General features: G+C 41.2%; 1 protein-coding gene across 4 annotated transcripts in view; it reads left to right on the forward strand.

The window, feature by feature from the left end:
- The window catches only part of CPNE4 (copine IV), a 510,039-nt gene extending 499,345 nt beyond the window's left edge, over nucleotides 1-10,694 (forward strand). For all 4 annotated transcript variants that reach the window (XM_011933669.1, XM_011933666.1, XM_011933667.1 and 1 more), the window contains 2 exons: nucleotides 2,603-2,839; nucleotides 10,086-10,694. In XM_011933669.1, the coding sequence (XP_011789059.1) occupies nucleotides 2,603-2,839; nucleotides 10,086-10,220 (372 nt within the window). In that variant the 3' untranslated portion in view covers nucleotides 10,221-10,694. The remainder of the gene's footprint in view (nucleotides 1-2,602; nucleotides 2,840-10,085) is intronic.
- Nucleotides 10,695-12,373: the final 1,679 nt, after the last annotated feature.

The raw sequence follows: 12,373 nt of genomic DNA on the forward strand, positions 1-12,373 counted from the left end.
CTTAAGCCTCAGCAATGGCAGGCACCCCTCCCCCAGCCTCACTGCCGCCTTGCAGTTAGATCTCAGACTGCTGTGCTAGCAATGAGGGAGGCTCCATGGGCGTGGCACCCTCTGAGCTAGGTGTGGGATATAATCTCCTGGTGTGCCGTTTACTAAGACCCTTGGTAAAGCGCAGTGTTAGGGTGGGAGTTACCTGATTTTCCAGGTGTTGTGTGTCTCAGTTTCCCTTGGCTAGGAAAAGGGATTCCCTTCCCCCTTGCACTTCCCAGGTGAGGCGATGCCTCGCCGTGCTTCAGCTCTCACTGATCGGGCTGCACCAGCTGACCAGCACCAATTGTCCGGCACTCCCCAGTGAGATAAACCCAGTACCTCTGTTGAAAATGCAGAAATCACCTGTCTTCTGTGTCACTCACGCTGGGAGCTGGAGGCTGGAGCTGTTCCTATTCGGCCATCTTGGGCACATCCGCCCCAGATTGTTTTATTTCTTAAGTCATTTATCAGGTAGGGAAGATTCATCCCCTGAACTCTAAGATCAGATCAGACAGGAGTTAGGGGAAGGCAGAGGATAAAGGAAGTAGACACAGAAGTGTGATTCACTCAAGGGCCCACCTGCTCATGAATCAGAAGCAGTCTCCTTTAGGGTGTGCCATCTGCCCTGGTCTTCCAGATGTACTCTAGAGAGGGTGACTTATGATTCTGGTATATTCTATACTCCTTCCCTCCATCCCCAAACCACCAATATTGCCTCTTTCTGCCATTTCTCTCTGCACCTCCCTAGCTCCTCCATCACTTCATCCTACTGAAATCCTTCTCTAAACTCTCAAGCCAACTTCCTTGTGAACATATATAACTCAGAAAGTATAGACATAGATGGAAATACACAACTTGAATGAATCTGAAAACCAGGATTTCAGATTGGGAATTCCTGGGAACGGGAATTCAGCTAGGACTGGGGTGAGTGGTTAATGGACATGGAATAGAATTAGCCTTTACATTAGGCTGTATGAAAAGCATTCAGAACATGTGGCTATCTTCATCATAGTGTGAAGTTCACCTATCTCTAGCTCACATTTTTCATTTAAAACATTTTTTTCAGGCTCACAGAAAAAAAAAATGAAACTCTTCAGCACTACCAAACTATTTGCAACCTTAAGTACATTATTCTCAAAACCAGATGTTTTCAAAACATCACTCTTCTATCCAATCTTTCTCCTTTGAAGTATGGCAATGTGAAATGGCTTAATTTCACACTTACTCCCTATAAATGTTGGGCACCTTGCAGGATTATATTGAAAGTTATTTTCTGTTTAGCCTGAGCTGTATCTGACTAATCTGCTTCTCTTTCCTCTTACCAGTAAAGGCCATCATGGTGCCACTCATGTTGACTAAAAACAGTAATGACCTCCAATGGGTCATCCTTCTCCAGCCCCCAAAGTACTTCCCAAGGCTTTCCTGTGCTGCTGAGTACAGCACCTTTCCTCCAATTCCCATCTCAGCTGAGTCATCTTCCAGCTTCCCAGATGGAAAGGGGCCAGGTGGGCTGCAAGCCAGAAGTCAGGATTTAAAGCAGGAAGTCATGGGAGCACTGCAACCTTCTGCAAGTGTGCCTAGAGAAGAGCTGCCACCTTTGTGGCACATGGCCTTCAGAGGGAGAGACTGCAACCCTGACCCTCTCATAGCAGGACTTTAGACTAGTGCCATCCAGTGGAAATATAACACGAGTTATGTACACAATTTTAAATTCTTCAGTAACTGTATTTTAAAAAGTAAAAAGAAACAGAGAAATCCATTTTAAGTATATATTTTATTTAACCCAACATAGACAACATATTGTCATTTTAGCATGTATTCCATATAAAAAAATTATTAATGAAATAATTTGTTTTCTATTTTGTGTGCTAAGTCTTCAAAATCCACATGTATTTTATACTTACAGCATGTCAATTTGGATACTAAGTTATCATCATAAATACTTTATCTTTGTTTAGATTTTATAGATAGTTGAAAAAGTAAATTGATGTACTGAAGTTGTTCCAAACATACTTAAAATGTTTCTAATAACTGAATTGGTTATCCAATTTTAATATTAAATTTAAATTCATTACAATTAAATAAAATATAAAATTCAGTTCATCACTTGCTCTAGCCACATTTCAAGGGCTGAGTAGTCTCATGGGGCTAGTCATCTTTGTATTGGATGTCATAGCTTTAGATTTTTAAATATCTTCAAGCAAAGAAGATCATATAAATTATTTGAGAAATGAAGAAGCTCAGACACAGAGGAGTTAAGGAATCATCCCAGGGTCTCACAGAATGAGGCGTTGAAGCCAGTCCTCCTAACTCTTGGTCTGTTGCTCTTTCTTTGTAACTGTCAGCGAGGTAGTTATTATAATTAAGCTATAATTACCATGCCTACCTTTAAGCTCCATGCATCAGAACTCTAAGCCTTTAGGAATGTCAGCACAGACACTCAAAAAATGTCTGTCATCACTGTTGCGTTGGTCAATGTAAAGTGAGTCCACCTGGGTGTCTAACTGGTATTGTATTGTCCTTGTCTCCCTCACCTCTTCACCTCCTGTCATCATCGGGCATCTGATTGCAGCAATACTTCATCCTGCTGATCCTGACAGACGGTGTCATCACAGACATGGCCGATACCCGGGAGGCCATTGTTCATGCCTCCCACCTCCCCATGTCAGTCATCATCGTGGGAGTAGGGAATGCTGACTTCAGTGACATGCAGATGCTGGATGGTGATGATGGGATTCTGAGGTCACCCAAGGGAGAGCCTGTTCTTCGAGACATCGTCCAGTTCGTGCCCTTCAGGAACTTCAAACACGTATGCATATACACACTGGGGCACTTCCCATGGAAGAGCAGAACCAAAGCATGCTCTCCTCCCACATTTGTCCACCAGTGTTTATAGTGGTCCACCATTCTTGAAGCAACACCAGCTATGCTCTACATACCCTTGCTGTGGGAGATGACCTGGTTTAGCTATCCCTTCCTGGGCCACGTCACCTCTCACAACAAGGATATGTAGAGCATGACTCTTTGGAGAAACAAATTATAAATTGAGTTATAGATCAGGAGTCATGCTAACTATTGTAGGCAAAATTTCACTGATTCTTGCCCTATAATTCATATAATTTAGGATCTCTAGTGCATCTAGGACTGCCTACAGTTGGGCAGCTTGTTCCCTGCCCAAATGTGCCTGCCCAAAGTACCAAGGAGAAACTGAAATGCAGCCTATGTTTTGCTTGTCAAGGCATGTGCCCTGGCAGAAGTATATTTCCAAAATGATAGAAACCCAAATCCTCTATAAAAATATAGTAAGCAGCATCAAAGATTTACTTAACTCCTTCAAAACAAGATGATAAAATTAGTTCAAAAGAGTATATAAGGCTGGGCGCAGTGGCTCACCCCTGTAATCCCAGCACTTTGGGAGGCCAAGGTGGGTGGATCGCCTGAGCTCAAGAGTTCGAGACCAGCCTGGCCAACATGGTAAAACTCTGTCTCTACTAAAAATACAAAAATTAGCTGGGCATGCTGGCGGGCGCCTGTAATCCCAGCTACTCGGGAGGCTGAGGCAGGAGAATCACTTGAACCTGGGAGGTAAAGGTTGCTGTGAGCCGAGATGGCATTACTGCACTCCTGCCTGGGTGATGAGAGTGAGACTTGGTCTCTAAATAAATAAATAAATAAATAAATAAATAAATAAATAAATAAATAAATAAAAAGACAGTTAAAGTCAGTGGGAAAAAAATGCTAAATAAGTTTGCTAAGGTAGATTGAAAACTGATTAATGGCCAAGAGGGTAAAACAACAACAACAACAACAAAAGTAATCTTTGAATTGCCCTCTCTATGGGACAGAAATCACTTGCATGCTATCAGTTTTCTACAAATTAATACCTAACTTTACAGTCTTGGGCTCTTACCAATAAGAAATAGTAAGTCAGTCAAGCAGCATTGCATTCCCCAAGGGCCTTGAGGGAGAACCATTAGACAATGCTCTAGTATAACATTGAAAAAATGCTTGGTAACAATTTTTCCACATTCCCAGGTTTTGATATATTGTGTTCATGGAGGAAGGAGCATTTTTTAAATTTTCACAAATCCCTGCACCTATTGAGCTATAACCACCCAGAAGGACATCTTGAATTCATAAAAGCTCCCTCGGGGATAATGGTAGTCCTGAAGACCCCTCTAGAGTATCCTAGTTGTATCTTGGCATCTGTGGGGGTAACGGGTATTCCCGGATAGCCTTTGTTTTTTGTTTTGTGCTTCTTGTGAAAGCCACCCAAGAGCAGAGCATATGCCCAGCCGCTGCTTTCTACTGTGGCCTTGCCCTCTGCACTGCTGCAGATGCCAACTATACCACTCCCCAGGGCTGGTGACTAAACTTGAGCTACCCTGGCAACAGGGAATCTTCAGAATCTTCAGTACCCTAAAGCTTATCCGGGGTCTCCTTGGAAAATAAGAGAGTCCTCTCCTTTCCATGCTACAGAGTCCCCTCTGTCACCTGAGCCATTAATGCAGTGAGATATGTCAAAGATCCCTGCTGGAAAGCATCTTCATTAACTTCCATGGCAGTCCCTCCCTTCATAGGGCTCAAATCAGTTATTTGGGTCAGGCAGGATGCCATCCCCTCCACTTCAAGCTTATTTGGTAAAGCCTTTCTCCTCCAGTCAAAAACTCATTCAAACGAATCCCTGACATTCTTCATAGTGAGTTTATCAGATATATCCAGACACATCTGACTCCCAATTTGGGTTCACACTGGAATCTCACCTACACTGTGTAAGGAAATTACAGATGAGAGGTGGAAAGCTAAATGGATCATCAAAACAATGATCCACCCATTCTCCCACTCCCATGCATACTTGACTGTAATCCTGGTACCAGTCCTAGTGTGAGAGCCTTTAGCATATGCTCTTCAGAAATTGCTGTTTGTTCTGCCACCTTCTTTGGACAGGCTTTAAAATGAGAATTCAGATAAATCACCAGCTCAGCTGCCTCCGCTGAACCCTACATTTCCTGACCTACCCAGACTTCATAGGGAAGTAACTGCACATCCCAAGGCTCCTTGGATGATGAGGTACTGTTCATAACTGTACTGCCACACAATTACTACTCTACTTTTAAGGAGGGCTGCAGTGTAATTAAAATCACTGAAGGAGCAGAAACTCAATCCCTGGCTACAGAGTTGAGTACGGAGAGAGTTTCCAAGTAACAGCAGCAGCAGTCAATCTTCCCACAAGCTCCCAGGGCTATGCATGTGGATGAGGGGTAATTGTGTTGTTATATCCCATCCTCAAGTTTCCCTAGGAAGAGATTTCCAAATAAAGGTACTCCTTAATGAAAGAGATGCACTAAGCCCTCAAGTTGTCTGCCTATGGACAGCAAGGAGTAGAGTTAAAAAGAAGTAGTATTCTTTGCAGAGGGATGAGGTAGAGCAGGCCAAATTTGTTGCAATTATGTTCATTAATGAAGCTAGTTTCTCCCAAGGTGTCTAAGATGGAGGAAAGGGTGTTTTTCCTGATTTTAATACTGTATTCTTTTCAGCCAGACAAAATAGGTAGCCACGTCACTGAATACCAGTGATAGCTTTGCATAGTGAAGCAGGATCAAAGAGTTCACTGTCTAGGAGATTCATTAACTTCCCCAAATCACCCTTTCTGCCTTCTGCATCCCCCACCTCCCCACCTCCCCCAACACACACTTGTGTGCTAACACAATGCCACTGAGCTATGAAAGGTTCTAACCTCTACCCTCAAGCCTCCTCCTCTTCCCCAAAACACTTACAGAATGCTTGTTCTGTGCAAGGCACATGCTAGTCACTAGGACCACAATGAAATGATACAACCATGGATCCAGGCCTCAAGACATTTATTGGAGAATTGCATGACTGGGAGAAAGGTACCAGCAGAAAAATCACATGCTAAGCAACCTGTGGGTGGTTGAGAAGAATTAAAATGTTGCTATAGGACCTCAAAGCAGACAGGATTAGCCATGGGAAAAGGCTTACAGCTTAAGTTAAGTATTTGAGGAAAGACAGCCTTAGAGAGCTGGGAATTTCAGGGACATTGGCAACAAGAGGAATGCTAGGGGCAGAGCAAGGAAGTAGGCTGCTACTCATAGTCTCTGTGCTACACAAAGTCTCTGGCTGCTCTGTGAATGACCAAGGAAGAATACCAGGAGCATACTCACCCATCTTATCTTCACAGATTTCAAATTAGATTTTGAAAGCCATTTCATTACCCAAACTAATCTACTTTGAATTCAATAAGCCATAAATAAAAGGGAAGGTAGCAGCTTAAATCATTTTATGTAAGCCATTAGCCCATGAATTGCCTCTCTTTTTCTGCTCTGCATGATAACTCAGAGCTTTAGAGTTTACAGGGCACAAGTTATGTTATGGTCTTTTTTCCTGCTCATATAACAGAATATCACAGACTGGATAATTTATAAAGAACAGAAGTTTATTTGGCTCATGGTTTTGGAGTCTGGGAAGTCCAAGAGCATAGCACCAGCAACTCCGAGGGTCATCTCATGGCAGAGCTATGGAAGGTACAAGCAAACATGTAAGACAGAGAGAAGGAAAGCACAAGGGGCAGACTCTCTTTTATAACAACCCACTCTCATGATAACTAACCTGCTCCCATGATACTGACCTCTTATGAGACCCCACTTCCCAACCCTGTTGCATTGATAATTAAGTTTCCAGCACATTAATTTAGGAGACACACTCAAATTATCGTATGCTTTAAGCTATGTGACTCTGGGCAAGTTATTTAACCTCTCCACGCCACAGACTTTCATCTATAAAATGAGGTAAATGATACACGCATTGCAAAGATAAGGTGTTGTCTATATAAAGCTTAAGACAGTGCCTGGTCCATGTAGGTGGTTAATAAATAAAGCTTTTATTACAGTTATTACCAGTTTCATTCATATTCTTGACCCTTTCCCACCCAATACATGTCCCTAAAGCCTTATTTGCTTGCCAGCACAGAGATGCAAGGGGATGGGGGAATCCTTTGGGAACAATGCTGTCCAATATGGTAGCCGCTAACCACATGTAGCTATTTATATTTAAATTCATTAAAAGAAAATAAAATTTCAAACTCAGTTCCTCAGTCAGACTTGTCTTATTTCAAGGACTCAATAGTTGCATGAGACTAAGAACTCCCATATTGGACAGCACAGATATAGAATATTACCATCATCAGAGGAAGATCTACGTGACAGACTGGTTTAGGAATATTTTTTGCTGCAAGCAACAGTAAATCCATCTTACAGAGATTACATAAATGGTTCTTGACCAAGGGTAACATTATGCCCCAGGAAACATTTTGGAATATCTGACATTTTTGATGGTAACAAATACAGAGCTTCTATTCATATCTAGTGGGGAGAGGCTAAGGATGCTGCTAAACTTCCTACAATGCACCGGACAGTCCCCCACACAAAGAATTATTCAGCCCCAAATGTCAATAGTCTCAAGATTGAGAAACCCTGGATTATACAAATAGAACATATTTTTTCTCGTATAGCTAGAAGTGAGGGGCTCATTGCTGCTGGATCAGTGATTCAATAGTGTCAGAGCCAGCACTTTGTGATTCCCTTTGCTCTTCCTACATAATGATAAATGGTTGCTACAGCTCCAGTAATCACATTCTATTTCACAATAGAAAGGAAGAGGAAAGGGACATAGGGCCAACTGTGTCTAGAGCGTGTTGGCTGAAGTTCCAAACTAAGTCCTGGACTATTACAATGGCAAAGGGATTAAACCAAAATGTTCATCAGAAATGTACAAGTCTTCGAGGCCAGGAGTGGTGGCTCACGCCTGTAATCTCAGGACTTTGAGAGGCTGAGGTGGGTGGATCACCTGAGGTCAGGAGTTCGAGACCAGCCTGGCCAGTATGGTGACACCCCGTGTCTACTAAAAATATAAAATTAGCTGGGCGTGGTGGTGGGCGCCTGTAATCTCAACTACTCTGGAGGCTGAAACAGGAGAATTGCTTGAACCCGGGAGGCAGAGGTTACAGTGAGCTGAGATCGCGCCACTACACTCCAGCCTGGGTGACAGAGTGAGACGCCATCTCAAAAAAAAAAAAAAAAAAAGAAATGTACAAGTTTTCCAGAACACTGGCACTATGACCTCCACACACTTTTACAGAGTTCCAAAATACTACTTCTGCCATATTTCATATTTAATACTTTTACTACTCCTGTACTTAAAAAAAACACATACATCTTTAAAAATAGGACATTTTGGTAATTTTTAACTATCTGACAATTTTTTTTTGCATGTGTAGCCCTGAGTCCAGAATCTGTTAAACTCTTGTATTGTTAAAGATTTTTCACAAGGAAAAAGTCTTTTAACTTTTAACCAGGAGAGAAAAGCTTTCCAAAAAACCTCCCCTAGGAAATTTTCACTTCTATCTCAAAGGACGGAATTGGGTCACATTGTCATCCCTAGATGTAAAGGAAGCCAGACAATCAAGGATTTGACTTTCTAACCTTCGAATGAGAAACAGCCAGAGAGAAAAGGGTATAAATGACTTTTGTATCTGCCCTGCTATACACATGGACCATGATGTAACACACAACCCTGAGCGGTTATTTATAAAATAAAGGGACATCTGTAGATCACAAATGTCCATCATGCTATGACATCTTCAAAATGTGAAAGATCACTTTAGAAAAACTCTCTACAGTGTTTTCAGATTGCTTAAAAGATGCATGTCTCTTATTTTGAGACTCTGTGAGATAGAGTGAATTCTTTTCTTTTCTCTTTTGCCTCTAAGAACAGCAGGGCTTAGTAAAGTTAAATGGCCAAGTGGCAAGTCACAGAAAAGAAAGAACTGAAAACCAGGTCACATGGTATTCAGTCCAGCCCTCTTTCTTTTGGAATCTCAAACACTTGTTAAGTCTGCCTCAAGCTTTTAATCTCTTCAATAATAGCTAATAATGAGGCTCAGGCCATTGAAGTTGCTTGTCCAGGGGTTGTACAGTTAGTACTAAATGCCAGAGCCAGGAGTAAAGCCCAGGCCTGCAAGAATGACTCCAGAGTCCATGTATGATATCAGCCTCAACCTTTCTCTGCTGCAGAATCATCACCATAAATCACATGGTCCTCCTGTGCCCCTGCCCCAAAATCATGCAGTAGATCCACAAGGCTGATAGAATAAAGGCTAAATGAATTAGTGTGGCATTCAAGACTCTCCATCACCTGGTCTCAAGCCAATTTTCCAACCAAATGCCCAATCAATCCTACATCTACCCCTAAACCCCCTCATCCCCCACCTGCCATACACACTTCCTTCAGCTCCATCAGGTGACTCACTGTCCCTAGGATGGTCAAATGCCATTCCCCTACCCCTTCTCTATGTATTAAAATATGCTCAATTTAAAAGCCACCTCCTCTTAGAAGCCTCCAAGATAAGTTGGTCTCTATGTTTTTTATGCCCTGGCCTCACTGTTTGTGATTCTCTAGAGAAGTGCTTCTCAAATTTTAATATGCATATGAATCACTAGCACATCAAGTTAAAAGGCAGATTGTGATTCAGTAGCTCTGAGTTGGGTCTGAGAGTCTACATTGCTAATAAGCTCCCATGTGACGTGACACTGCTGCTCTATAGCATGTATCATATTCTGCCTCATAGTGGGGTTAATGTTGGCCATGCCTAGCTCCCCTCATGTGATTACAGCCTTTCTGAGGCAAGAACTGTAGACCCTTAAACCCTAGTGTGGCACCTGGAACATAAATAAGTGTCTAAAGTTGAGTGAAAATTAGAAATAAAACTGCATAACAATTCATTCTCCCATCCAACTTTTACTCATCTTCAGATGTAAATAGTTTTACAGTTTGAGACAGGCATAAAATATATAATAATGAAATTAAAGGCCCATTTTCCAACAATCTGACAACTCTTGCTTGAAGTAGACCCTTGGCAAATAATGAATAAATGAAAGTGAATGAAACTTAGCTGCCCAGAGCAGGACTCAAATCTTTTAGGTTGAGTCTGGTTCCTTTGACCAGAAGCCAATGTCATGATGATTTCTTCTTCCCTGCAGGCATCTCCAGCTGCCCTGGCAAAGAGTGTGTTGGCTGAAGTCCCAAACCAAGTTGTGGACTATTACAATGGCAAAGGAATTAAACCAAAATGTTCATCAGAAATGTATGAATCTTCCAGAACACTAGCACCATGAACTCCCCACACAGTTTTACAGAGTTCCGAAATACTACTCCTGCTAATATTTCATATTTAATACTTCTACTACTCCTGTACTTTAAAAAAACAACACATACACATTTAAAAATAGCACGTTTTGGTGATTTTTAACTATCTGATGATTTTTTTTGCATGTGTAGCCCTGAGGCCTGGATCTGTTAAACCCTTGTATTGTTAACTTTTTACAAAGAAATACAGATAATAATAACTTACTATTTACATTACAGCATGTCGCCTTGAAATAAAATGGTATCTGTATCCATTTTTTATACAGGTTTGTTGAAATTTTGCTAAATTTCTTATCTTTACACTCTAAAGCATTTTGAAACATTTATTGAACGTTGATAGCCAAAATATACTTGGTTTTATCTGCTATAGGATGAGAGACTTTTTAAAATGGCAGATGCATGGACTGTATTTTGCATGTTTAAAATAAAAAGAGAAAAACCCAGATGGTTTTTGCAGTTGTTATCTCTAATTCCTCCCTGCTGAGAATGGTCTCTCTACTAAAGAAGAGGTTTATTCACTTCTTCTTTTTGAGGTGGATCTTTTTGAGGTAGGTATGGGTCATCTAGCCCAGCACCTCTCATACTTTTTACTATGTACACAAATCACCTGCAAGTCTTATTAAAATTCAGATTGTGATACATAGGTCTGTGTGGGACCCAAGATTCTGCATCTTTAACAAGGCTCCAGGTGATGCTAATGCAGTCCCTGAACTACACCAAGAGGAGTGAGACTCTAGACTTAAGGATGTCATGATGGAGACCATCAAATACAGGGCAGCTTCTAGTCTGCTTGAGAATGGCACCTCTTCCTGACAGTAGCATAAAAGTCCTGCCTGACTCAGGGGCAACAGTAGAAAGTAATGAGACTGAGTCCAGAAGCTGCACACCTCAAATCAGTCTCGCTGCTTTATACTCACACCTCTTCCTTACACAAGACTAGAAAGTGCTCCTCCTGGCCAGTCCGTGCCCTCTTAAAAGTGGCATCACACACCACTGCATAGATGGTGTCAATCCCTAGAAGTGACCTCAAAGAGTCTTCATTGGAACCACAACAACAGAAACTTACGCATGGCACATGGCCATGCAGCACAGCTCCCAATATCTGGTCCACTAAGTTGACCCTTGAGCCTAGTGTGGGAACTTCTTGCCTCCTTTCTATCACTTCTGAGAACAAACTCTATAAGCAGAAATGCCTGGAATGATTGTTTGGGGAGGAGGTGTTTTGTTTCAATATAAGCTGGCCAGTCTGGAACCAAAAAGATGAATGTTTAACTTGTATAATCTTCTTGCAGAGAAACAGGCAAGTGTTTTTGCCAGCATAAAAGGCACAAAGTGGAGTTTATTTTTGGTCAGAGAGATGAAGAAGTAAATCACAAGGCAAAATTTGTTGTTTGTTTGAAGGGGAGAGCAGTATTAACAAGCAAATAAAATGCCTTGTATGATTTCCAGAGTTACAATTATAGATCCTAATCTTGCAAATACATGTCAACAAAATGCACAACATTTTGGGAAGGATGGTAAAATTGTATGACTGAAAAACTCGTAACTATTTAAGCTATATTGTTTTATTAATAAATTGGGTACTTACAGAATTCTTCTAAGAGTTGTGGTCTTGTTTCTCTTTTCAAGGCAATTTCCTGACAGTAATTTATTTCAGGTACGCAATGTGGCCTCAGATTAGAAGTAGCTCTTTCATAGTACAATGGAAACATGGATCACTGCTTCTAATAAACAAGGAATGAAAATATTTAGATACAATATTATGGAAATATCTGGTGATTATTTCTAACCCCATACCAAGACATGAACTTTCATATCTATGTACCTGGAACATAGTAAACACTCAACAGACATTTAATAAATACAGAGATGATTAATAAAATAAGTAAATGAATGAATAGACTTGTTAATATTCCTTATGATCAATCTTTAATCCACTGTAGATTTAACAGGTAGATTAAGCGTTTGTGTCTATCAATTAAATGATGCACCTTGTCATTCACAAAGATCTGTTGGGATCGCTACACTTATGTCAGGATTCCTGGAGTCTGTGAGATGGGACGGAGAGGACAGAGTGCAGTTGGCCTGGCAGAACCTTAAGGCAGTTTACTTTCCTTTTCAC

Source organism: Colobus angolensis, unplaced genomic scaffold, assembly GCF_000951035.1.
Source record: "Colobus angolensis palliatus isolate OR3802 unplaced genomic scaffold, Cang.pa_1.0 Scaffold129, whole genome shotgun sequence".
NCBI lineage: Eukaryota > Metazoa > Chordata > Mammalia > Primates > Cercopithecidae > Colobus > Colobus angolensis.